Source organism: Hemicordylus capensis, chromosome 2, assembly GCF_027244095.1.
Source record: "Hemicordylus capensis ecotype Gifberg chromosome 2, rHemCap1.1.pri, whole genome shotgun sequence".
NCBI lineage: Eukaryota > Metazoa > Chordata > Lepidosauria > Squamata > Cordylidae > Hemicordylus > Hemicordylus capensis.
The window spans coordinates 396,402,092-396,429,209 of NC_069658.1; the positions used below are offsets into that span (position 1 = coordinate 396,402,092).

Consider the following 27,118-nt stretch of genomic DNA (forward strand, 5'->3'; position numbering starts at 1 on the left):
AGAGAAACTCAAGTATGTAGTACACCACTCTGGGCTCCTTGGAGGAAGAGCGGGACATAAATGTAAAAATAATAAAAATAATAATATGATGACTATAGGCCTATCCCAATTGGTTTCTGGACTGACGCATGATGCTGATCACATGCTCAATGTGGTCTTTTGCTTTGATTAGGGTGGTGTTCCATGGGTGGGGACTGTAATCTCCCCATTGTCATGGACGGATCACCATCTGGTTAAGACAGGGCTTGCAACCACAACCCACCTCTGCAGGGGTGAAGGACCTATTAGGTTGGTTCGCCCGAGAAGGTTATTGGATCCAATAGGATTCCAAGAAGCCTTGGAAGGGTGTAGAGTTGGCTCTGCTTGTGATTGTGTCTGTCGATGCTCTGGTGCAAACATGAAATAATGAACTCACTAGAGCAGTAGACACAATCGTTCCCAGGCCTCTCTGGCCTGCTTCAACATTATCCCTGAGGTATTCGGAAAAACTACGGGAGCAGGAGCGGTGAGGTAGATGACTGGAGTGCAAGTGGAGGAAGATTTGGCACGAGTCTGACATGTTGCAACACAGATCACATTTGAAGATCTATGCTTTGATAGTGTGGGTGGCAGGGTTGCCAGAACCTAAGGGGTATACTCGTGGGTAAAATGGAACATAAGCCAGAATTTGGCTTTTTAAAAGCCAACTCTGGCCACCTAGGTGGGTGGCAAAGAAGCGGTTCTTTTCTGCCCGCATTGCTTCTGCAAATTCATGTCCAGCAGAGTTGTCTAAAGTCATGAGGATACCGGTAGTAGTATATGTGGTCTCCCCCTTTAATTTGAACTTGGAACCATCAGTCACTTGCTGTGTCATCTTCAATGACTTTTTTACAGATAACATTTCTTGTACTTGGGCCAAACTGGATTCCACAGTTACTGCAAAGTCTACTATGGAGTTATCCAGCAACTCCTCTCATAGGATTAGATTGGATCACTTTCAGTTTGTGACTCCTGTGGATGTGGGCAAACTGCTTCAGATTTTGTATCCTACAACCTGTTGACTGCTGCCCAAATCTCATCTGGTAATAGTGTTATCAGAGAGGATCTGGTAAGTATTATAAATGCTTTTCAGAGGGAGGACAGGATACCCTTAAGGTCTATTATTAGACATTTGAAGAAACCTGAATTGGATCCCCCCGAGTTAGCTAATTACAGACCATTTCTAATCTTTCATTGTTGGGCAAGGTGATTGAGTGGGTGGTCTCTCAGCTCCAGACAGACAGTTTTGGATGATACGGATTATCTAGACCCATTTCAAACTGGCTTTTGAGCAGACTATGGGGTTGAGACTTCCTTTTGGATTTCCTTTTGGACAGCTTTTGATACCATCAACCATGGTATCCTTTTGGATCTCCTGAAGGTGGGATTGGGTGGCACTATTTTACAGTGGTTCTGTTCCTACCTCTATGGTGTCGCTTGGAGACTACTGCTCTGCAAAGCAAGAACTAAAGTATGGAGTTCCACAAAGCTGCATTCTGTCTCCACCCAGATCTATTTCTCTCTATTGACATCATCAGGAAATGCACAATTTCCCCAAATACCTGCCTGGAGGCAGCAATGAGCTGGATGAGGGATAACAAACTCAAGTTCAATCCAAATAAGATGGAGGTACTGACTGTGAGGGGTCGGGACCCAAGAGATGGTTTAGATCTGCCTGTTCTGGATGGAGTTCACTCCCCTTGATATATCAGGTATGTAGCTTGGGAGTGTTCCTGGATGCAAAACTCTCCCTGGTTTCTCAGGTTGAGGCAGTGGCCAGGAGCGCTTCTTATCAGCTTTGGCTGATGCATCAGCTATGTCCATTTCTGGAGGTAAATGACCTTAAAACAGAGGTGCATATGCTGGTAACCTCCAGGCGCCTTCTTTGTCATGAACCCTGTCGCCTATTAAAATCTTCTGGAGAAGTCCGGTTATGGTTGTCTCCAGCTCGTTTGGTGGCAACTCAGGACCGGGCCTTCTCTGTGGTTGCCCCAGGGCTTTGGGATATGCTCCTTGTTGAAATAAGAGCATCTCTTTCTCTGTTTGCTTTCAGGAAGACCTTCAAAATGCACCTGTTTTCTCAGGCTTTTAACTGAAATTAATTTTAAACTAATTTGTTTTTATCTTATGAGATTGTTTTTACTTTATTTTGTGAAATCTTAACTGCTTTTATTCTGTTTTATATTGTGTTTTGAATGTTGTCCACTGCCTAAAGATGTACATGCCAGGTAGTATAAAACTATGACAGATAAGTAAATATACAGTGTACCTCTTCCTCATCCCCCACCATGGACATCCAGAGGATGGGGCAGCCCCCCTCCCATTTGAGCCAATATTAACATTAGATATAACCTGTTACATTTTGATTTATATTTACATACTTGGGGTATATTTTGCCCCCTCCCTGGAAAGAGTCCCATTGTGAAGATAATTATCCAATACATAGATATCCTTGTACATTTCTGGTTTGGAAACCATCTGCTTGCTTGTATTAGCATATGAAATAAAAAGTAACCACATAAAGAAGCACTGCTTCTCTTTTTGGCTTCTTGTAGCTAGTAGGAGCTCTTGAGTTAATTTACTCACAGTTGCAATGTCCCAGGACCAACATAAGCACTGAGTTAGAACAGGGTCATTAGGTGACCTCCATGACTGGGCAATGCATAACTTAGCAACAGTAAGCAGGCATTTAATTAGCTCTTTGTAGGTAAGGAAGGAGACCTCCTGTCATCCTCCATTAAAGATAATCAACCAAGGAAATGGGACTGCATGACCTGTCATTTCCTACATTTTATCTAGCTCAAGCTTCCAGAAAGTATGTGGTACACCATGTAGGTAAGTAGGATTGACTAATAATAATCTATATCTATATTTCTCCTGGGTGTGCCATGGAATGTGCATCCCAGCAAAGACTGGCAAGCAGTGGCAGCAGGCTCAGCAGGCCACGGCGGCGGCACTTGGATGGCGGGCCCCACCGCAAAGGCAGCACTCGGCCCGGTGGTGAGCCAGGCCACAGAGGCACTGGGCCCGGCCATGGAGGCAGCTCTTGGCCAGGTGGCGCCGGGACTGACCGCTGAGGCCAGGAGCCCATTGGAGGCTGGAGTGGGAGGGAAACGGGCGGCAGGACTTTCCAGTTCACCACCCGGGAGGAGGAGCGGCGGCGGCCTGCTAAGTAGAGCTTTAAAAAATGCAGGGGGAGAGGGGAGGGCAAGAGGGAGGGGGGAGGGGGGAGGGGGAGGGCAGGAGAGAGAAGCAGGGGGAGGGGAGGGGAGGGTGGGCAGGAGAGACTGGGGCAGGAGGGTGAGAGGGAGGGGAGGGTGAGAGAGAGGGGTGGGAGGGAGGGGAGGGGAGGGGGCAAGAGTGTGGGGCATAAGGGAGGGAGGGAGAGTGGGGCAGGAGGGAGAAGGGAACAGCCAGCCCCAAAGAGCACACAGATGCTCTGTGCGAGTTGGCTAGTCTATTCTATATTTTGAAACCTTTGTGCAAAATAAAACCATACTTTCTGATTACCTGCAGATACAAAATACACAATCCTGCCAATTAAATTAGATGAACAGACTGCTTTTTACTCTGGAATATGCTGGTTGAAAGCATATAATTAAGTTGTTGTTGTTGTTGTTATTTTATTTTAAAGAAGAAATTCTGATTATAACAACCATATCTTAACTGTGATTTGTTCTCAACAGATTTTTTTATACTCAGATCAATAATTTTAAAAATGACATCATGCTCAAGAGAAGCAGATCTTTCTCAGATTCAAATTTACTGTGTATGGTAATTATTCAGCCAAATAATGTTTGGAGTTGAAAGCCCACAAGTTTAAAATTGTTCTCTTACTTTCCTTTTGCACTCATATTAATTTAAAAAACAACATACATTTAATATCTTGAACTTTCCTATAAGTGTAATCTATGCAAATGACTTTATCCAGTCAACAATGAGTCTCTGCTCCTAGTATGTAATATTTGTCGAATGCCTACAGCACCTAAGTACTATATACAGAACAAGTATATGGATACAGATCCTATCCACTGGTTTAGTCTAAGGTAGAGATGACACATGAGGAAAGTAAGGGAGAAAAAGCAAGCGATCAAACACAGCATATAGAGGGCTGAGCTGGATTGGCTGGGTAGGGAAGAAGAGAAAAGTATTTTTTTTTTAATCATGAGAGAAAAGGTACGTTTCAAGCTTTTTCTTTTGGAAGATGAATTAATGTAGATACAGTAAGAGAGCTGGTCTTGTGGTAGGAAGCATTAATTGTCCCTTTGCTAAGCAGGATCTATCCTGGTTTGCATTTGAATGGGAGGGTACATGTGAGCACTGTAAAAAATTCCTCTTAGGGGATGGGGCCACTCTAGGAAGAGCATCTGCATGCTTGCATGTAGAAGGTTCTAAATTCTCCCCCTGGCATGTCCAGACAGGGCTGAAAGAGGATCCTGCCTGTAACCTTGGAGAAGCTGCTGTCAGTCTGTGTAGACAATACTGAGTTACATAGGCCAATGGACTGACTTGGTATAAGGCAGCTTCCTATGTTCCTAGGTTGATCAGTGAGAAAAGAATTCCATAAGTAACGATACACAATAAAAATAGACAGTTATGGGAAACAACAGAGAAGACAGGCTTTAATTAGGAAATTAAAAATAGCAGAAATGGGAAGTAATATGGTGTAGTGGTTAGAGTGCTGGACTAGGACAGGGGAGACCCGAGTTCAAATCCCCATTCAGCCATGATACTAGTTGGATGACTCTGGTCCAGTCACTTCATATGCTCACAGAAAATCACTTCACAAATTCTCACACACCATAGCACATAGTGGTCACAAATGAACATACACACCGAATATGCTGTCCCCACTGTTTCCCCCAACCTACTGTATGCATCTATGCGTTTCTGCAGTGGCATAGCCAAGGGAATGGGGGCTCATGTTTGCCTCTGTTCCTGGTGGCCATGCTGTCAGTTTGTTTGTTTGCATGCATGCATGTGTACAGCGCACATGCCAGTAATGCCCCTTGTGCATGATGTCACATGCAAGGGGTGTGGCCAGAGCCCCAGAGGGCCTGTACAAGCTCTCTGGAGTGTGTTCTCAGCTGCTGTTTGCTGGGTATGTGTTTTTTTTCCTTTCTCTAATTTCTCTACCTCGAGTGAGATAAAGGGAAATACACATACCAAGCAAACGAATGCCAGTTGGCTGGGAATGAGCTCCAGAGGGCTCGTACAGCCTTTTGGGGGGCTTTGGTCACACCCATTGCCTGTGACATCATAAGCAAAGGGGTGTGACCAGATCCCCGGAAGGGCTACACAAGCCCTCCAGAATGCATTTTCCAGCTGTTTTCATTGCCGGGTGCATGTTTTGTCCGTTTGCTCTGAGTGAGGGAGCAAACAAATTAAACGCACCCAGCAATGAACATGGCTGGAAAATGAGTTTGGGGAGGAGGAGGTGAGTCAGGCAGCCCCAGGATCTGGGCAGCTCAGGTTCTTTGAACATATCTGCCCTATTATAGCTATGTGCCTGAGTTTCTGTGAAGTGCTGGTGTAAATTGTGTGAAGTCTTTTTGTAGGAATTTCTTTCTGTGAAGTTTGTGTATGTGGGATGCACTTGTAAAGTGCATTTATAGAAGCATGTGGGTTTATGTGAAGTGCTTTCTGTCTGTGGTTAGTTGCGTGAAGTGCCTGTACAAAGTTACGCCTACAGTGATCAGGCCCAGAAAATTCACGAGAGATTTTGATGGCAGCTGGTATATATCCAGCATTTTTTATATATAGATGATTTACTCAAGGAAAGTTGCTATGTAGGAAATACTGAAGGTAATACTAAGTACTGTTTGCAGCTGTGGTTAATATCTACCATGCACTGTGATTTTTAAAAAAGTATATATATTTGTGATATAAAGGAGGGCAAAACTGCACATCACATTAAATCCATCTTTAGAAGATGGGCTTTACCTGAAAAAGTGGACCAGAAGCTGTCCTTTTATTGTTAAAAATTAGCTGCAGGAATCCCCCATTTGGTCTAGAAGTATGGCATGCAGTGAATGAAGAGGGGACACTTTCTCCCTAACAAAATGGCCCTCTTGAGACAAAGAGCAGCTGGTGGGGGGCAAGTATTGCTACAACAAGACAACAAGAGTGCAGTAATAAAGAGGTAAAAATCCTTGTTATGATCACAGTTCTCATGTCCCGCCCCCCATTCCCCTCAGTAACCCCTGCGTCTGCTATTGCCACTTGAAAACCACAACCCCCAGCCTAATTTGGCATCACATTAGATTAAAATGACATCTAGTTTGGCCCTTAGTCATCTGGAACCTCCACGTTCAGAGGCAGTCTACACCTGAATACCAGTTTCTAGGTGGCAGCAACAAAGGAGGGCTATGGCTTTCATGCCCTACTACGGATTTCTTAGAGGTATCTGATTGGCCACTGTGAGAAACAGAATGTTGCCTTTTTATATGCTTTTGGTCTGATCCAGCAGGGCTCCTCTCTTATGTTCTTAACCATTTATTTAGCAAATTTATACACTGCCTGAAACGTATGTCTCCGGGCTGTTTACAATAAAACAACACAGATTAAAAACAAAATTAAAAACATTAAAAAATTAAAACAATTTAAAACAATGATAGATTCTATAAATCTAATTAAAAGCCTGGATGAATAAATGTGTCTTAACTGTCCTTTTAAAAGCTGCCAGAGATGGGGAAGCTCTTATTCAGCAGACCTCCCCAGATTATCTCAATAGGTGGTAGCCTGGCGGGGCTCATAACAAAGAAGGCATTATCTTAATCATGACCATCAACCTCTTGTATGGCTTATTTTAAGATGCACAGCAGAATGTTATGAATGTTCTAACAACTTGGTCTGCTATAGTTACAAATTCTAAACCTTTAGTTCTGATAACTATCCTGTTCCAAACCTTATTTTAATCCACTCAAGAGCACAATTTTGTGCTACAATCAAAACCCGCAAAATAATTATTCAAACTTATCAGACCATCAGGCTTGCTCTACTGTTTGTAAATTCTTAAGATGTAATTAATTGATTTCAAAGCAGAGACAATTTGTTGCAAAGGCCAGTCCTATGCAAGTCCTACGCATTTGTGTCATAAATGAGGGACATTTCCTCCTTCCTCTTGCTGACTTCATGATGACACAGGTGCTAGCCTCAATAAACAACTGCCTCCAGTCTTGTGTCTGTTGGAAGTTAAAGGACTTTGTGCTGTCTCTTTGCCTCAGACAGTGGAGGACAGACTAGTAAGTCAGAGGGCTAGAGGGTCAAGACATTTGTCATCACTTCTCCACTGCTCTGATGCTATCCCTTTGAAATGTAGATTGCTACTCTTAGGGAATTCAACTTCCTCCTTCCTCTCTCTTTTCCTACCTGCCCGCCTACCTTGCAACATGGCAAGACTCTCTCCCTGCACCATATGTGCAGAGAGGATGCAGAATCCATCTGCATCCAGCTAGATAGATAGATTAGAGATCCTAACTCCTCACTTTCCTATCTAGAATGGAGTTCCTTAATAAATGCCTTTTATATTGATTTGAAACTATGAATTGGCTCCAAGTTACTTTACTCTCAGCACACACGCATGCTTAACTAAATGTCCGCTGTGTTGTGCCTCTGTGCACTCTGCTATAATGAGAAAGGGATTCTCTCACCACAGAGAATTTCAAACAGTGTCCTCTCTGCATCTTCTGTCAACTTTGTTCTCCCTCCCTCCCAAAACAATCTGCCAGACTGCCACTACTAATAAATGCCGTTCTATCACAAATCTAAACATATAGGGAGAGCAGAGGTCAGCATGCAGCTAGATGGCCTCATTGTGTCCTGAACTTAAGTGTCAATGCTGATCAAAGCCAATGAGAGATGATGGAGGAATATATATTTTTTTAACTGGGGCAGGGAGTGGGGGTGGGTGGGAGCCCAGTTCTGGTTGACTCACACAAAGAAGGCTGTCACTTTAAGACCTATATTTGTGACTTGTATACTACATTTAACTGAATCTAAGACTAGGTCTTTTCCAAGTTCTTTGGTGGTTAGAAATTGGAAGTCATCTTAAATTTAGGGCCCTCTTCCTTTTGGGTAAATAGTATAACCTATATTTAACCCATATATCTTAAGGGGATCAACTTAAATTCAGGGTCATCTTCTATTTGGGTAAATACAGTAATCTGGGATTGGCAAAGGAGAAGAGAGCTATTATCCAGAAGTCATAGTCTAGGAATACCTCTGACTCACATCCCCACAAAGCAATTTTCAAACCCAGTGGCACAGTCTCAGCCTGTGCAAGGAGTGTTATAATCTCCATTCCTCACTTACCCCCTAGACTTCAGTTGTAAATTGGATTTGAATCAGATCCAAATTTTCAAAATGGAGAACTTTTATTTGCTCTATTAAAAACACTGGGGCTAAGCTAAACACCAATCAGTTATTGCCGGGTCACAAACCAGTAAATAACTCAGTACAGGTTAGAGAAAAGGGGGCAGTTAGACATAATACAGTAACACAAAAAATGCTGTATCCTAACACTATGCAAAACACATGCCAGATTTTGCTGGAAATCAAGCAGAACTTGGTGATGTTTAGGGATGTCTCATATTTTTGGTCTGATAGCAAAAAACTTAGATAAAAGAAATCTGAGTGACCTGGAAAATTAGTTAAAAACGGGGAAATATAAAGCCGGTGAGAATCTCTACACAGCTCACAACAGAGTAAGACATGAGCTGTAGTTTCAATAGTGCCTGATGTGCAGGCCAGAGCAAAATCTTTTGAGCATATCGGGTTTTCTTAAATTTTCCTTCGAGCACTGTGGTAGGTAACATGTTAAAACGAGCTAGTGTAAACATCCTGTGATATTTGGAGACTGTAATTTGGGATAAATATCTAGCAGGATTAAGGCTGAATGGTAGACTTCCAAGAAAAACACCTTTCTTTGGGGATCAAAGATTGTTCTGTTTTAGCGTCCATGTTGGCAGCTCACTGTTTAAGGGCTGCTTTAGCTTGGGTGTATCTGATTAGACTGATCTGATAAAGACTCTGGGTTAAAGCTAATATAAGTTTAGTTTTTGGTGAACTGCTCTGCTCTTTTCCACCTTGAGTCAAAATTGTCTGCCAATGTTAAAGGGGCCAAGCCAGAAGGATGATAAAGGTAAAGTTGTGATAGTTTAGTCTTAACCAACAGTCTAAAATATTCAGCCAAACCTTGGATTCAACCTTAGGGATGGCAGCTTCTGCATCAGGGAATCTCTGGAAGAGGTTTCTCAGAAATTTCATCTGAACCGCCTCCAGGGGTATAGTTATAATTGAGCGGATGGGTTCAAAGAACCCCACCTACCCCCAGCTCCACCCCTCCCTATTTTCTTCATTATCTCCCTCACTCCAAGGGACCTCCGGGGAGAGATGTGAACACTGCTCCATCTCCTCTCCCCTAGCTTCGCTCCTGACTGCCTCAAGAGCAGGGAAATTGCTATATGGTCTAAGCCATATTATTTGGAGCAAGTTTCACTGAGTGGAATGTAATAATATAGAACAGATCCAACTCAGAAAACATTAGCTACGCTTAAATAAATTGAGATGTTCCACTGAATTCTATCGGTGCAAACATACACAAGCTTCCAAGTGTCACGCAGCTCTGTGGACACAATAGAAGATAATAGACACAATACAAAGAGCGAGGCAGAAAGTAGAATCCCCATGTTTGTGCCTTTTAGAGTAAATCACACTTTTCGCAACCCTAAACAGATTTATCTGGCAGCAAGTCAATCTCCGGGAAAGTGCATAGTGGTTTTTCTTGTTCGTTACTCCACTGGTAGTCAATTTTAGAGCTGGCAGGAACTCACTTGAACCTCTGATGCATGCAACACTTGCTCAAAAAGCATGCAATGAAAGGCCCTTTTTCGCCATCATCACTGTCATTCCTGAGCCTATTCATTTATTTATTTCATAGTTAGATTTATATACCACCTTTCATTAAAGCAATCCCAAGGCGGTTTACAGCAAAAATTTAAACACAAGATGGTAAAAAAGACGCAATTAAAATATTAAGTGAAAAATATTAAACAAATCTGATTAAAAATTTAAAACAAAAGCATAAAAGCAATACAGGGTATAAAGAGCAGCAGCAGAGAATCAAATAAATGCCTGGGCAAAAAGGCAAGATTTTACACTCTTTCTAAAAGCTGTGATGGAGACCGAGGAGCGAATAGCCACCGGGAGAGCATTCCAGAGTCTGGGTCTATGAGAAAACAGGCATCATACTAGGCAGCTACGATGGAGTGGTCAAAGTACAATAGACTCGAGACGAAGTCGAAATAGCGCCGCAACCATTGCGTGAACGTGTGAACCCAGCAGCGACAGCTACTTGATTTTTCATATATTGTAATATGCAGAACAAGGAGGAAGTAAACTAGGCAAGCAAGCCTCGCTTCTTAGCAGGTATTCCCCCATTTCTCCCTCATTGGGACTAGGTTCTATCTATGTCTAGAGAAAACCACGAGTGTTCAAGTGCGCATGCCCAAAGGCCACCGAAGTTCTTGCTCGAAGGGTAGGCCGTCCAATCCTCTGCAGGCATGCTTCCTCTGAAGTTAGGCTCGTAGAGTTCAATGGGGTGGTTGGCTCTCCGGCAAGTGCCTCCCGACGTGCATGACTCCTCCCCAGCCCAGGCGTTCGGAGTCCGCAGGGGGTGTGTGCTGCTCTCTCAATGGAACCATTCAGCCAGCGTGGGGAACGTGGCTCTTCTTAGCCACGAAAGGCCTGATTGGCTCCAGTTCCCAGACGGGCCAGCGGCGGTTTCTGACTATTGCGTGGGGCTGGGGGGACACCAAGAACCTTGTAGCTCCTTTAAAGATTAACCATGCTTATTGCAGCGCAAGCTTCTGGGAGCCAGAGGCCACTTCAACAGAGACATAAAGCGGGCTCTGCTCTTATTCTCTGCACCGCAGCTAGCGTGGCCACACATTACGGTGCCGCATGGCATGGCTCTTGCCCGTTGTGGGCGGGTCAGCGCTGTGGGAGGGTTGCGCCGGGCGGGGCTGAGAAGGGGAGGAGGAGAAGGGGTTGCCATGGAGACGAGGACGCCGCGGCTCATTCCCCGTTTGCCGGAACAAGGCTGCGGGCGGGGGCGGAGTCCAGCGCGAGGCTTGCGGGGGCCGGGCGGCTTCCTCGCAAATCAGCATGAACAAGCCGGGGAAGAAGGATTCTCGCACGATTAAGACGCCCCCCGGTAGGTCGGGGTGTCTGTCGCCTGGTTGGCGCTTCGGGACTAAGCTGGGCACGGGGAGGGGGCGTGTGCTGAAAAGTGCGCGTCTCCGGAGAAGGCGCGTGCATGTGCTGGAGCAGATGATGGTCTGGTTCAGCAAACTCGTGTCTTAGTCTCCGGGAGAAGCCGTTAGCCCTGATAGCACCAAACAGGGGCTGCAAAGAGCAAACCCTGGGCGTAAGTGTGAGATCAGCATGGGCTCCAGGGGTTCCCAACCTGTGATGCTCTAGATGTTGCTGAACTACAATTCCCATCATCCCCAGCCACAATAAACTGTAGCTAGGGATGATGGGAGTTGTAGTTCTGCAACTTTTGCAGCCCCACAGGTTGGGAACTTCTGGGCTATACTACCATGTCTGTTTGTACAAAGGGCTGGGCGTCATTAATAAAGTGTAAGATTTCCTTCATGAAGGAACAGAAATGCAGCATTAATCATGGAATGTGGCATGGACTCACTTCATCACTTCATGCAGCAATCAACAACAAACGGGGCAAAAAACTGCCAGGTTGGATGTACTGTGAAGAAGCTTGTTATTGTTTAGAGGCTTCAGCTGGTCACAGGAATCCCAGTTCAGCAAGGGGATTTTCATATGGAAGTTCCTTCTGCAAACAGATTCCTAGACTGGGAACCACACATGTACAAACTGAGTGGATATGTACATTTGCATTGTGATGTGCATTTCATTTATTTATTATTATTTATTACGTTTTGAAGCAAAACATCCAGTGTGGCCCCAATTTGCACTACAAAATGCAGAGGAGGGTGTGCGTTTCCACCTACAGTGTGATGTGAGCAGGAGAATGTGTTGCCAAACATTGCCTTGAGTTGTGCATGTATTGTTGCATGTGATTATATCTGGACTGGGGAGCCAGGATGTTTTATATTCAAATATTAAAAACAGTGGCTGACATTCTAACCAACAAAGTGTGCATTTAATGTGGCTCTCTGGAGAAGTATCAGAAGACTGGCACAGTACCCCCCAGTCCCATGTGTGCTGTTGTGCCACAGGACACTGCTTGAGTGCCAGAAGTGCTCTGCAAGATCAGAAACACTGACCTTCAATGACCTATTTCCAACCTTGCAGGGTGCTTCTGAAGCATGAGCCCCGCTCAGAAGTGTTATCCACATGTGTAGTAGGAGGACTGGGGGAGTTACATTCATGTTCCCATGCATTTCTGCAGAACCTTCTTAGACACACACTTTTTAAAGGATGTCAGCCAGTGCCGAAAGAATGAGTGAATTTCATTGGTTTCAATATACGATTTGCACATTAAAACCATGTTTTTTGAAAATGCTGTATGTTTAAGAGCATTCTTAGGGTGAAAAGAGCTTATGATCTATTATTTTGAATTGGATAGCTTCTAACTATGATGGATATTCTAAGGATGAATTTCTTTCTCCCTCTTTGAAATATAAGCAATTTTAACTGGTTAAATGTACTAGAAAAATGGAATTTCTGAGGGAACGTAAGAACTGCCCTGCTGGATCAGGCCCAGGGCCCATCTAGTCCAGCATCCTGTTTCACATGGTGGCCCACCAGATGCCACTGGAAGCCTACAGGCAGGAGTTGAGGGCATGCCCTCTCTCCTGCTGCTACTCCCCTGCAACTGGTACTCAGAGGCATCCTGCCTTTGAGGCTGGAGGTGGCCTATAGCCTTAGGAACATAGGAAACTGCCATATACTGAGTCAGACCATTGGTCTATCTAGCTCAGTATTGTCTTCACAGACTGGCAGCGGCTTCTCCAAGGTTGCAGGCAGGAATCTCTCTCAGCCCTATCTTGGAGAAGCCAGGGAGGGAACTTGAAACCTTCTGCTCTTCCCAGAGCAGCTTCATCCCCTGAGGGGAATATCTTGCAGTGCTCACACATCAAGTCTCCCATTCATATGCAACCAGGGCAGACCCTGCTTAGCTATGGGGACAAATCATGCTTGCTACCACAAGACCAGCTCTCCTCTCCAAAAGCTTTCAGACTAGTAGCCAATGATAGACCTCTCCTCCATGAAGTTATCCAAACCCCTCTTAAAACTACCCAGGTTGTTGGCTGCCACCACATCTTGTGGCAGAAAATTCCACAAGCTGATTATACGTTGTGTGAAAAAGTACTTCCGTTTGTTGGTTCTAGATTTCCTAGCAATCAATTTCATGAGATGACCCCTGGTTCTAGTGTTATGTGAGAGGGAGAAGAATTTCTCTCTGTCCGCTTTCTCCACGCCATGCATGATTTTATAGACCTCTATCATGTCTCTGAGAGTCTTTTTTCTAAACTAAGCAGCCCCAGGTATTGTAGCCTTGCCTCATAAGAAAGGTGCTCTAGGCCCCTGATCATCTTGGTTGCCCTCTTCTGCACCTTTTCCAGTTCTACAATGTCCTTTTTTAGATGTGGTGACCAGAAATGAAGTGGTTGTCTTACTTTGGTGTTTGTGTTTCAGATAAGAAGAGGGTGAAAACATTTGAGCAGCCTTCCTCACCAGTGCCAGAAGAGCCAGAGCCTGTGAGCTGTGTCCTGCAAGGAGATGACATCCAGGCTTTGGCTATCAAGTTGGAAGACTTGGGAAAGGTAGGTGTGAGAGTTGAACTGTGCATTACAAGTAGCACATGATTGGTGTTCCTGTGTGTGCTTTTTTACTTGCACATTGCAAAGGAATCAGGCCCACTTCCTGTGCATTAGGACCCCCATGGCTGCTATTTACTCTGGGGAAAACCTCCCATTGGTGCCAATGAGCTTTCCCCCCTAAAGGTAAACAGCACCTGTTGGAGTGGGCCGAATCCAGATGAGGACTGTGGGGAGGGTCAGATTGAATCCCCTTCCACACAACGCTGTTGTACTCTTAGGTGGGAGGACTGCTCAAGCTGAGGAGGAAAAGCAGACCAGGAGGTTCCAGTCACACATGTCTTGTAATGTCTAGTTTGATCTTCAAACTAGGCATGGCATTAAACATGTCATCGTTTCATCTTTTGTGTATAAACCCTTCCCCAGGTGGCGGTGCTACAGCCCTAATGAAAATAGCCACCCCACCCCACCCAATTTTTTTTTAAAGTAGTCGATTGCATATTTAATGCCATGTCTAATTTGATCCTAAGACTTGACATTATTTGTTGCAGTCACTTTAGCTTCATTCACTCACTTCATTCATTTTTTATTTTGTTTTTCACAATAAGTGGTTTTATTATTACAGTAAAGGTAAAGTTGTGCCCTTGAGTTGGTGTTGACTCCCGGCAACCACAGAGCCATGTGGTTTTCTTTGGTAGAATACAGGAGGGGTTTATCATAGATTATGCCTTTCAGCACCTTCCTATATTGCTACTGTCCAATATAGGTGTTGGGAAACATATCAGCGGGGATTTGAACCAGAAACCTCTTGCTAGCTAGGCAAGTCATTTCCCCGCTATGCCATTAGGTGGCATTATTACAGTACATCACTTTAATGTGTGAAATTCTAATCTGGGATCATTATTTCAAGCAGCTCCTTAGCCTTGGAAGCCAATGAGGCTATCATTTATTGAGCATCGCAAATTATGATTATTTCGACTTGTCCTTATTATGATATTTTGATATTTATCTGTCTGTTTGCACTTTTGCTACATCTGATGACCCATATAATGTACTTCCAATATGTTGTCTTCTTCCTTCATTTTTCACCACAGTCTCTCATCTTTCACAATGCCCCTCTCTCCATATATGCCATCTTTCCACCAGTTAACACCATAATGCAAAAGACCATAAAGCTGGAGCTCTTCAAGTTCAGTTCCATCAACTTTTGGATGGCAAGCAAAATATAATAATAGCTGCCATTCTGACATGCAAAGTGCAGTTGTCAAGTGAGAATTGCCAGTGCTTTTGCTGAGTTCCAGAGTAAAGCAGCACTAGTGCTCACACATGTGTGGGTGGGTGTGGATTTCAATGGCCACCCCTTCTCTTGGAAGCTCTCTCTGCCTGAAAATAGGTCTCTGGGGGCTGCACATTTTCACATCATTTTAAAAAGAATTTCATTTGATGTTCTGTGGAAGTGTACAGATGCCATATTCAAAAGTCAGATACTCAGTTGTCTGATCATGACTGTGACGACTCTTTTGACCCCTAAATGTTAGATAATTTTGTATTTGTGCCTGTATTGCTATTGACACCTTCATGAAGGGGAATAGAAGTGCACACAGCCAAAGCTTTATTTGACCTTGGACTAGTTCTTTAGCTTTTGTTATCAGCAGGAGAAAAACCAATGTGAAGATAAACCTATTCTGTTTGACTTCCCTGGGCATATGTTCTGTTTTGGTAGCTCCGCACTGCACACCCTCTTCCGGAAGAGAAACCTACCGTAACCAAGAAGTTCCTCATCCGCAGACCCAGGCCACAAGAAGTTGGGAAGAAAGCACAATTCCTGGTTGCCTATCCTGCTGTCACAGATGAATCCGAAAAATCATTGCATTATTCTGGTAGGGCGATCTCTAGCTTTTACATTGCATAAAGTGGTCTTGGTTGGAACACCACAGGTCATTCTGGACTAAAGGTAAAGGGTGCCGTCAAGTCGATTTTGACTCCTGGCGCCCACAGAGCCTTGTGGTTTTCTTTGGTAGAATACAAGAAGGGTTTACCTTTGCCTCCTTCTGTGCAGTATGAGATGATGCCTTTCAGCATTTTCCTATATCACTACTGCCCGATATAGCACCAGCGGGGATTCAAACCAGCAACCTTCTGCTTGTTAGGCATTTCCCCACTGCGCCACTTAAGGTGACTTCACTCTGGACTAGACATTTGAAATTCTTGGCAAGTGTCTGGAGCTTTTGAATTCCTTGGGTTTTGGCCTATATCATGAGCGTGCTCTGTTACTTATTATGCATACTTCGCTGTGTTGTGATGCAGGTGTAGAAGGACCCATAGTTGATATTGATGGACATATCATCCCCCACAGTATCTTAGGAACGCTCCAGGAATTCAAGCAAGAAGCTTTGGCAAGAGGACACTCTCAAGTAGGTTTCACCTGCTATGCAGAGTTTTCTTTTTTAAAAATAAGCACAGTTAGTGGAAGTGGGGGAATAAACAATGCCACTAGTGGTCATTAGTGTGTGTATGTATACCCAAAAAGCTATACTCTTAAAGGTAAAGTAAAGTGTGTTGTTGAGTCGGTTTCGACTCCTGGCGTCCACAGAGCCCTGTGGTTTTCTTTGGTAGAATACAGGAGGGGTTTACTATTGCCTCCTCCTGCACAGTATGAGATGACGCCTTTCAGCATCTTCTTATATCGCTGCTGCCCGATGTAAGTGTTTCCCATAGTCTGGGAAACATACCAGCGGGGATTCGGACTGGCAATCTCTGGCTTGATAATCAAGTCATTTCCCTCCTGCGCCTTTAGGTGGCTAAGCTATACTCGTACCCAGTCCAATTATGGTGCTTTGAACATCCAGAACTTTCTATTGTCCAAAAGTGGTCATAATAATTGTAATTCAGCCACCCCTTTTGTAGGGGATGCATTTACCAACCTTTTTTGATGGCATGTCTTTATCTGTGTTTTGTTTTGTTTGCTGTCCCTGCTTGCCGTCCTCCTGTTCTCTGTGTGTTAGCTGTCATAGGCACTATCTTCTTTTAATTTTTTTATTATTATTTCTTGTTTGCACAGTCAAACAGGTGTTATTGATTGGTTTGTTTTATCTAGACATCGAGTCCTTCCCAAGGACCTGGGATGCCAGAATTTTGTTATCAATATTGTTGTTGTTATAGGTATCACCGTAAAATGTAGGCTGCTGCTGTTGTTGTTGTTGTTATTATTATTATTATTATTATTATATATCTATATCTTGCTTGTCAACAAAAAGTTCACAAAGCATTGACGTAGCAAAAAGAATGGGAAGATTTCTCCCTGTTCCAAAGGGGCTCCCAGTCCAGAAAGAAACACTAGGAGACATGGGCAGCCACCACTGGGAGAGATACTATGCTGGAAGGAATAGGGCAGATGCTCTCCCCCTGCGAAGTGTAAGAATACAAATGTGACGAGTGTTTATATACTGCTTTTCGACCAAAGTTCCCAAAGTTTTTTTACATACAGAAATTAATTAATTAATTAATTAATTAATTAATTAATTAATTAAATGACTGCCTGTCCCCAAAGGGCTCACAGTCTAAAAAAGAAACATAAGAAAGTCACCAACAACAGCCACTGGAGGGATGCTGTGCTGGAGTTGGATAGGGCCAGTTGCTTTCCCCTTGCTAAATAAAGAGAATCACCACTTTAAAAAGGTGCCTCTTTGCTCAGTTAGCAGGGAGAGTCGCTACTTTAAAAAGGTGCCTCTTTGCCCTGTTAGAAGGGGTTATTCATTAACATACTTTGCCAGTACAAAACCTTGCAGTGAATAGCTACTTCTCTATTGTAGATTACATGTCTCCCCACTCCCCAGTGTGCTCTTGGAAAGATTTGTGCTGTTTTCAAAAAGTTGCCTACCAGTGTCCTATTTAGTTATCCAATTAGTTTCATGTAACCAAGGATAATAACTAATATACTTAACCGAATTTGTAGCTAATTATCTCTATGATCTTCATAATGATATCCAAGGAAGATCACTTTTTAACCGTCCCATTTAACCCCTGACACACAGGCAACTTGTCAACCGCCAAGGAAGGTTAAGAGGAAAATGTGTTTGTGTGTACGCGCCCATGTGCGCGTGCATGCACATTTTTGACATGTGTTAACTTGGAAACTGCAGCCAGTGCTTTAAAAACCTTTTAAAAGTCTCTGAACAATCAGAACACTGTGTAAGCCTTTCCAGTATGATAGGCTGATCATAGGTTCGCTCCTCTTCTGGTTGCCTAATTTTTTCAAAACGTGCTGGATTATAATTTTTGAAAACATAATGCTAAACATTAGGTGCACATTTCTTCCTCCCACCTGTAAGAGAGTGTGTATGTGCAGGAGGAACAAGGAGTCAAATTGTTAGCCATGCTATGGATTCAGTTCCAGTTCAGTTACTTCAGTATTTTTTAACCTCTTGGTTTTGATACTGGCTTAGATACTGTACAGCCCCCTGCTCTTCCATCAGTGGGGTGCACATGCTGACTCCATGAGTGTGGAGAGCCCCCGCTGATGATGCTCCTTGCAAATGCACAGAGCCGTAACAATTGTGTCCACACTGTAGGACTCCTCTCCTGTAATTCCCATTGGGGGAGCATCCTACAGTGCAAACATTATTCTTAAGAGCCACGGAGGCTCTTTGTGTTTGCAAGGAACATTGACAGGCTCTCCACATACATTGAAACAGTACGCACACCATGTGTGCAGGGGGCTGTGTGGTATCTACGCCATTAACTTTAAAATGTTTTGGTAACCAATTTTGAACCAGTTTAGATAGATTTCATGCAGAATAAAATCAAATTCCTTTGCTTGCAATGTAACTCAATAGCATGAATACAAAAACTATTTCACTTGAGAAGAAAATTGTTAACTATTTTTGATGCTTTTAAAAAAGGTTTTTACAAACAAAATATATTCAATAGGATGTAAAAAAAAACAACAACGCATGGAAATAAAACACTAATAATACAGTTGTAATCTGAGTGCCTGGTTATTGAATTGGTTCATGTTTGGTTCAAATTCAAGGCAGACAGATTCTGGTTCAGTTCCTGTTGACTGAAAAAGCCTCTCAGAACCAGTTTTTGGTTTGGATTTGGGTTCAGGTTGGGTTTGACTCCCAGGTGGGGAAGAAGGAAAGATGGGAAAGAAGAGAAGAGATCTTGTATTCGTTCAGTGCTGTACTTATACTCCTCTTCCCAAGTAAGCTGGTTTAAAGGGAGGTGCACAAAAATGTTCTTTTTTGAAGATGCTGTAGAACACCTCCCCTCAGTATACTCATGGGGAGAAGCAGCAATATGCCATTATTAATCCCATATGGTGCCTTTGAGAAACTAACTGTGCTCGCTGTCAACTAAGAACTTTTTCTGACTTTAATTTTGTGACCCGGGAGCTGCTTCAGTGTAGCTTCTTCCAGTGCTGCTTGGGTTAAGTCAGAGGCTCTGGACCATGTGGGAGGAGGTGTGTTGCAGCTCTCTCCCAAGCAGAGTTCCCCCCTGTTCTGGGAGTTCAGGTCTCATTTGGGAAGAAGCTAGGGTATGTCCTCCTCCCACATGACCTGGGGCTTCTGATGTTACCTAAGTGGTACAAGAAAAAGCGTTGCTGCTGCAGGTCCACACTACAAAAAAAGCATCTGGTGAAGTCCTCTGTTTACTTAGAAGGAAGCTCAACAGCACACTGTTTATGAATACGACAGATATTTATATACCTCTTTTCAACAAAAGTTCCCAAAGTAGTTTACGAAGATATAAAATAAATAAATAAAATGGCTCTCCGTCCCCAAAGGGCTCTCAATTGAAAAAAGAAACACAAGATAGACACCAGTAACAGCCACTGGAGGGATGCTTTGCTGGGGATGGCTAGGGCCTGTTGCTCTCCCCCTGCTAAATAAAGAGAATCACCACTTTAAAAAGGTGCCTCTTTGCTCAGTTGACAGGGGACTGTTTGAAGTGGGGGCAGTGTGAAATGTTTGCCCTCCTTCATTAGGGCATTGTGGAAAAGTCAGCACATCTTAATGAGGTACTAGTTGTCACTCAAAGAAGTGGAGTGCTAACCACTGGCAGAACCTGGGATAGTGCAGCCTGTGTAAACTGCTCATGGTATGTTTTATTTTTACATTTTTATTCCACTCTTCCTCCATAGAGCCCAGAACAGTGTACATGGTTATGTTTATCCTCACAACAACCGTAAGAGGTAGGTTAGGCTGAGAGATAAGTGACTGGCCCAGAGTCACTCAGTGACTTTCATGGCTGAATGAGGATTTAAACCTGGGTCTCCCCAGTCCTAGTCCAACACTCTACCCACTACACCACAGTGTCTGGCTGTGTATGTTCACAGACATATTAGCCAATTAATACATGTCGCACACACTATGTCAGTATCTTGGCTTCGTTTTTGCTGCATCATAAAAATGGTTTAAACCCATATTCTCTTTCAGGTAGCAAGACTGGTTCCTGATGCTCCCCCGCTGTCTAACATAGCATCAGTTTTTGAGAAGAGTCGAGAAAAACATGTGGAGGAAAGGAAAGCAACCCAGCCACTTTCCTCACAACACATGGCTCTGGCGAACTGGCAGCACAATATGGCACTCAGGAAGAAACAGCAGAAAAAGCTGTGTAGTGAGTAAAACCAGGGGAGGGCTACTTCACTGGTGGAAGAAGCACCATGTGAGGGTGGGCCAAACATAAAAACTTAGACCAAGCATGTTGTGGGCATTTCCAAGAAGAGCTGGTCCTGAAAACATGAATGGTCCCCTCTGCTAAGCAGAGTCCACCCTGGTTTCCATATGAATGTAGCATGTGAGCACTGTAAGATAATTCCCCTTAGGGGATGGGGCTGCTCTGGGAAGAGCATCAGCATGCTTTCATGCAGAAGGTTCCAAGTTCCCTCCCTTGCATCTCCAAGTTAGGGCTGAGGGAGACTCCTGCCTGCAACCTTGGAGATGCTGCTGCCCGTCTGTGTAGACAAGTGTGAGTTAGATAAACCAAGGGTCTGACTTGGTATAAGGCAGCTTCCTATGTTCCTAAGTATACTTTTGTACACCAGTGCTAGAGATGACTGATGGTATTGAGTCCAGTGCTAACAGTGTCTTATGTATATCTTTGACTGGACAGGCAGATTCAAGCTGCCTTTGTACGTAGTCCGGAAACTTCAGTTAGTTCAGAATGTGGCAACCAGACTGGTCTCTGGGGCAACCCGGAGACACTATATTATGCCTGTTTTGAAACAGCAACACTGGCTGCCGATATGTTTCCGGGCAAAATACGAAGTGCTGGTTATTACCTTTAAAGCCCTGAATGGCTTAGGTCCAAGTTATCTAAGAGAGCGCCTTCTTTTACATGATCCCCACCGCATGTTAAGGTCATCTGAGGAGGTCCGTCTCCAGTTGCCACCAGTTCGTCTGGTGGCAACGCAGAGGCGGGCCTTCTCTGTAGCTGCTCCTGGGCTATGGAATGTACTCCCGGCAGAAATTCGTAATCTGAGATCATTGCAGAGAGCCCTTAAAGCATACTTATTTGGCCTGGCCTTCCAGAGTTTTAAATGATTAATTGTTTTAAACTGTTTTAAATTGTTGCCCTGATTTTCAGGGCTTTTAGCTGTTTTATTGGTTTTATTGTGTTTTAATAGTTTGATTTTAATTGTTAATTTGTTTTTAATTGTTTTTATCGTGTTGTGAACTGCCCTGAGCCGTATCGGAAGGGCGGTATATAAATCTAATAAATAAATAAATAAGCAAGTTTGGAGGTGGAACAGGTAGTCTTTGGAGGGTTAGATGATATATGCTAGGTTGATTTCCTGGGCATTGTGATTTTTGAATGTTCCTGAGATACTATTTTGTTTGGCTTGTTTTTAGAACATCTGCACAAATCAGAAAGCGAGCTGCTGATGAACTTTTCAGATAATTACAGGAAAATTCAGGAAGAGCGTACTCTAATTGAACGCAGTCTCTGTACTCTCTACTCTGGAAAGGTGATACTTGCTCTGAGACCCAGTTTTCATAGGGTTACTTTTAGTGACACTTGTGACCAATTCTGTATCTGTGTAATTAACGTTGCACACACATCTGTATCACTACCATGATGCTCATTCAGAAGAACCTTGGAAGTTGCTCAGCTGAATTTGAAATATATCAACCATTGCACTGGCATATTAACATTGTAAATGATAATGTTATGTTGAGGTTGAAAACAAATATGTGATTGCAAATGTATAGGATTGTGGCATATGTTTGTTTAATTTTGTTTTAATTCTCATGTTGTATTTTAATCACTTCCAGTAAACAGAATATTACTTGGAAGACCTTAGTACTTAAAGAATATTTTACCAATACTGAACTAGTGCAACCAAAAAGTACCCAAATAATCAAGATGCTATACAGATTGCACTCTTTAAAAAAAATTAATGCAGTTGAGTTTTACTTCCTATGAGTATATTTAAAACAGATTTGTGCATTCTCTTTAAGGATATTTTTAGCTACTTAATGAAGTGAATCTTCAATTATTTTTTTACTCTTCAGCTGTTTAAAAGGGGAAAACATATTTAACTTGAAATAATTGGTGTAAGAAGCATTGCTCAGCTCAAATGGCCACTGACCTTGCAGCTCAAGATCTATAATGCATAAAGTAGTGCTTTTGGATGACGGTCTAGTGCAGGGGTTCTCAACCTTGGGTCCCCAGATGTTATTGGACTTCAACTCCCATAATCCTCAACCAAAAGCCATTGGGGCTGGGGATTATGGGAGCTGAAGTCCAATAACATCTGGAGACCCAAGGTTGAGAATCCCTGGTCTAGTGGTATAGTCTGGTAAATATCAGAAATTGCTATAACTGTGTAACAGAGATCCAACTGAGGATAGAATTATATATTGCAGGATCTCATGGGGAAAGTATAATGAATGGAAAATGAATGTGAGTTAGAACCAGAGTAACCTGAAGTTACATTAAGATCTACCACTCCCTTCAATGAGGTACTGTGGGAGTGTTCATGAAATTATACTGCAGTGACTGACAGCATAGTCAGTGAATAAAGGCTGATGCTCTGATCCAGATACCTTGGTTTGCTTAGGTATTGGTGCACAGGGTGATGGGTTACTTTGAAGGATCTGCTTGCTTCATTGGAGAACAGGCTGTGTTGATTTAAATCAGGGTGATCGGAATCAGCTATTTACTTTTCCAAGAGTGGGCGAAAACCTGATTTAAATCATTGACTTAAACTAAGTTTTCCGCTCTGCAATTCATTTATTTTCTGAATAAATGTGCATGTTAATTGGTTCCTATAACAGTTAAAGCATATATATTTGGAACTAAATTGGACCTTTATGCCACCTAGGAACAGCCATTGCAAGAGGAGAAGCTTAACTGAACAGCTTTGTAAAATCTTCAGTTATTCTTCTTGCACTGCATTCTTGTCCTGTTCATTGCATCATCCTCAGCTTTATTTTGTAAGCTTTCTCCTATGTCATGAAACCAAGTGGTGCTTACATATGCTTACTTTTCTAGTACTACTGTACAGGGAATGAATTCTGGACTGAGCCTGTGCACATTGGAGATGAGCTCACTGGTCTGACGGTGACATTGGGTCTCAATGAACTTGGCTACCTAGAAGAAGTCACTCATGTCGGAAAACCTCGCAGCATCTACATGGAGATGGGTGAGGCATCACAAGCATGAGACATTATATAATAGGTATGAGATAAAAGAAGTGGTCACCTCCTCCTAGTTCTACACCGCTGCCAAGACACTTGTGTATATATTTATTTATTTTTACATTTATATTCCGCTCTTCCTCCAAGGAGCCCAGAATGGTGTACATGATTATGTTTATCCTCACAACAACCCTTTGAGGTAGTTTAGGCTGAGAGATACATGACTAGCCCAGAGTCACCCAGTGAGTTTCATGGCTGAATGGGGATTTGAACTGGAGTCTACATGGTCCTAGTCTAGCACTCTAACCACTACACCGCACTGGCTCTCATATAATTAGGATCCATTTGGCAAAGCCTAAAACTCCACTTTTTCTTGTTGAGCACTAAAAGGACTAATAAAATAATTATTTTATTTACAGTAAACCAGCCATGGGTCAGAGTCCTCTGTACCCAACAATTTCAAAATGGGTTTAGTCTTATTAAATGGTAGAAGTATAAAACAAAATGTTCCAAGGAGGATTATTTCAAAGGGTGCCTCCAGGACAAATAATATATACAGTAAGAAGGCACACCTAGTGACTTGAATAAGGAAGTCCTATTGTATGTGCAGTAGAAGACAAAACAAAATCCACCAGAGTTATTGACCTGAGGGCAAATGCCCATTTGAAACTGAGAGGGAAATCAATGGATACCCTGAGCATGGGGGGAAAAACCTCTGACTGCTGAGGTTTTTTTGAAGAAGAAAATTGGAAGCTTTTTAATAGCTTTTTAAATGTGCTACCACATTTGATTTCTCACTTCAGCTTCTGGCAATCTGTTCTGTTTCAAGAGAAGCAGAAGTTCCTGGTAAGTTGGTGTGTAAAATGTGGAATCATGTTTGGGTATCCCCACAGGCACCAGACCTGCAAAATTCCCCCCTTTCTATCGCACTTGGGAGAAGAGCCTGTTTCTGATGCAGCGACGGAAGGAGTTAAAGGAGGTCTTGGAAAAGATGGATTTTCATCGCCCGGTATGAGGATATTCTCTTCAGTGCAAAAGTCTGTTTGTATAAGGCAAAGCTTTTCTATAGCTCCCATTCTGCCTCACAAGAGACTATAATGTAAATTCTGTTTTGCCATTATAATTTTTTCTTTAATGACAAGATAAGAAAAACCAATACAAATGTACTATGCTTTCTTAATTTTCCTTGAGTGAAGGACTTGGATGGCCTAGAAGTCATAAGTAGAAATCATCCTTTCGTCAGTGTGTCAACACAGAGTTTTTCACCCTATGATGAGGATAAAGCAAGTGTTGTACAGAAAGCAAGCAAGTAAGCAGTCTTTGGGGTGGTAGAGTTTCAGCCAAGCAAAACTTTATGGAAACTCAGTTTTAATGAGTTTTCATCAATTGGCTCCTGAGATATGACATTACCATTCAGAAACAAACACGGGCTTAAATGTGCCAGCTCCCGCCAAACATCTATCTCTATATTTCTCTTAAGCCGTACTCGTCACTAATCCCATGCATGGCAGCTCTCGCGAGAGTTTGCGAGCGAGCTGCCGGGAGGGGGAGAGGAAAGCAGCAGCAGATGGGCTTGTAGGCGAGGCGAGAAAGAAAATGGTGGGAGTGGGGGCAGAAAATGGCTGCGGGTGGGGCGGGGGGGGGGGAGAAAACGGTGGTAGGCAGGTGGGGAAAGAAAACGGCAACTGGCCGGCGGAGAAGAAAACGGTGGTAGGCAGGCGGGGAAAGAAAACTGTGGGGGGAGAGGGGGAGAACTAGAGGCACAGATGCTCTGCGCCCAGCCCAGCATGCAATATAATCAATCATCATAATCTTTCTTAAATAGCTCTGATTTTTTGTTTTGTTTACTAGGGATCAATTAGAAGAATATCCAGATGTATTTTCAGATCACGTGTTGGGTCCATCTCTGAATTTCTGTGGAGAACCAGCTCGTTGGATAAATACAACTTCTCATGAGGTAAGCTGAGTTTTTGAAACCATGCTTTCTTAATCCATGAGCCAGGCCCACAAATTTTGGCCATCATCTCAGGGGATGAATGCTCATACTGGTTTTTGGCAATGTCTGCTCTCCTATAAATGGAAAATAGGGGGGCACTTGCAACTTTCTATGTGTTATCACCCCTTTATCTCTACCCTCAAACAGGGTAAAATTGCAGTCTTTTTTGCACAAAGGAAAAGGTTACAGTCAGAGTTAAGATAACAATAGATAAATTGTTGTGCTCTTTCCATGGAGTAATCTTCGTAGGGCATTCCTTCCCATTTTCATTTTTATTCCTCTGACAACATCAATAAAATTTTATAGTGGTTTTGTGTTCTTAAAACTGTTAAAAACTTTTAAAATACCATTGCTAATGTGGTCGCTGCAGGCCTAATAGTCAGGACAATACAAGCTCAAAGTTCTGCATATTATCACCTGTTTTTTATCTGTAGGGGTGTAGACCTTGTCAAAAATCACAATGAGCGTTTGTCTCCCGAGATGATACCAACCAACCCCTCACCCACCGCCAGCTGGTTCATGTACTATGTATATGTCTTTTAGTTAGGTTGTGGTCACATACCAATTCATAATGGTTTGATTCAAGATAGGGCTATTCTCACAACATGAGCCACCTGGGGTAACCCAGGTAGCTCGTGTTGACTGGAGTGCTGGGAGCCCTCCACTCCTGGCTACTCCAGCCGAGGGTAGCCCAATACTTCTACCCAGCTTTTTACTGAGGCAGAATGAACAATGGGTTCATTCTACCACCCAAAACGATCGTCTGAGTGATTGCTGCTGGATAGAAGGCCCACTGCCATCTTGGGCAGTAAGCAAGGGGGAAAGAGTGGTTGCTCCAGAGCACTGGCACTGGGCATTCTGGGATGTGGGAGGACTTCTTCCTCCCGATTCCAACTTTGTCCTCCATTACACCACCCCTTGTGTGGGTGTGCTGTGCGGCGGAGGCAAAGATGGCCACTTCTCGTCTGCCAGGGAAGGCAGGCAAACTCCTGCCTCTTCAGTAGCCCTCCTGAGCAGTGGCTGGAGGTTGTGTGCATGCCCTCGATGTCTTCCAAGATGGTGGGAGTAAGTTGCTTAGCTTCTGTTTGCTTTTGAGATCTCCAGAAACAAAGGTTCCTTGCTGTGGTGTCATTTGAAGTTCACTTTTCTGGGTCTTAGTTTGCCAAAAGAGACTTGCTGGAGCTGAGAGAGGCAGCACTGACTTCTGACCCTGGTTGTGACAAGGCTTAAGTTTTACCTATGGAGGCCTTCTGATGTTTTGTCATCTTTCCCTCCCATTCCAACAGGGTGAAGTTGGCATTGCTGCCCGAGTCACATTTGAAATTTTGGTAGGGGAGAAAGCAGAATCCTGTCTCACAGTGAGCAATGATGGCACAGTTGCTATCTGGTATGATTGGAAGAGGCAGCCTCAGCCTTTTACCTTTCCAGAGAGAAAGAGGAAAAGGGTGCAGAATTTTTACTTTAACACCAGATCAGGTGGGTGATGTTTTTATTTTTTTAAAGTAAACCATGATGACTTCATACAAATGACAGTTATATACATGAAAGACAATTTCCTTAGAGCAGGGCTTCCCAACCTGTGGTACTTCAGATGGTACTCCACAATAGATTGTGGCTGGGGATGATGGGAGTTGTAGTTCAGGAACATCTGG

The 27,118-nt window shown here is 43.3% G+C and overlaps 1 protein-coding gene across 8 annotated transcripts in view; it reads left to right on the top strand.

Annotated features, from left to right (window-relative positions):
* The first annotated feature begins 2,762 nt into the window (after window positions 1–2,762).
* The window catches only part of MYCBPAP (MYCBP associated protein), a 41,722-nt gene continuing 17,366 nt past the window's right edge, over window positions 2,763–27,118 (top strand). For 2 of the 8 annotated variants that reach the window (XM_053300148.1, XM_053300153.1), the window contains exons 1-11: window positions 10,540–10,842; window positions 13,702–13,829; window positions 15,547–15,703; window positions 16,131–16,237; window positions 20,264–20,444; window positions 21,680–21,795; window positions 23,325–23,475; window positions 24,364–24,479; window positions 24,667–24,779; window positions 25,322–25,427; window positions 26,753–26,942. In XM_053300148.1, the coding sequence (XP_053156123.1) occupies window positions 10,614–10,842; window positions 13,702–13,829; window positions 15,547–15,703; window positions 16,131–16,237; window positions 20,264–20,444; window positions 21,680–21,795; window positions 23,325–23,475; window positions 24,364–24,479; window positions 24,667–24,779; window positions 25,322–25,427; window positions 26,753–26,942 (1,594 nt within the window). In that variant the 5' untranslated portion in view covers window positions 10,540–10,613. Of the gene's footprint in view, window positions 2,854–10,539; window positions 10,843–11,066; window positions 11,234–13,701; window positions 13,830–15,546; window positions 15,704–16,130; window positions 16,238–20,263; window positions 20,445–21,679; window positions 21,796–23,324; window positions 23,476–24,363; window positions 24,480–24,666; window positions 24,780–25,321; window positions 25,428–26,752; window positions 26,943–27,118 lie in introns of those variants that run through there. The other 6 variants (XM_053300150.1, XM_053300149.1, XM_053300151.1 and 3 more) reach the window with 6 other exon arrangements.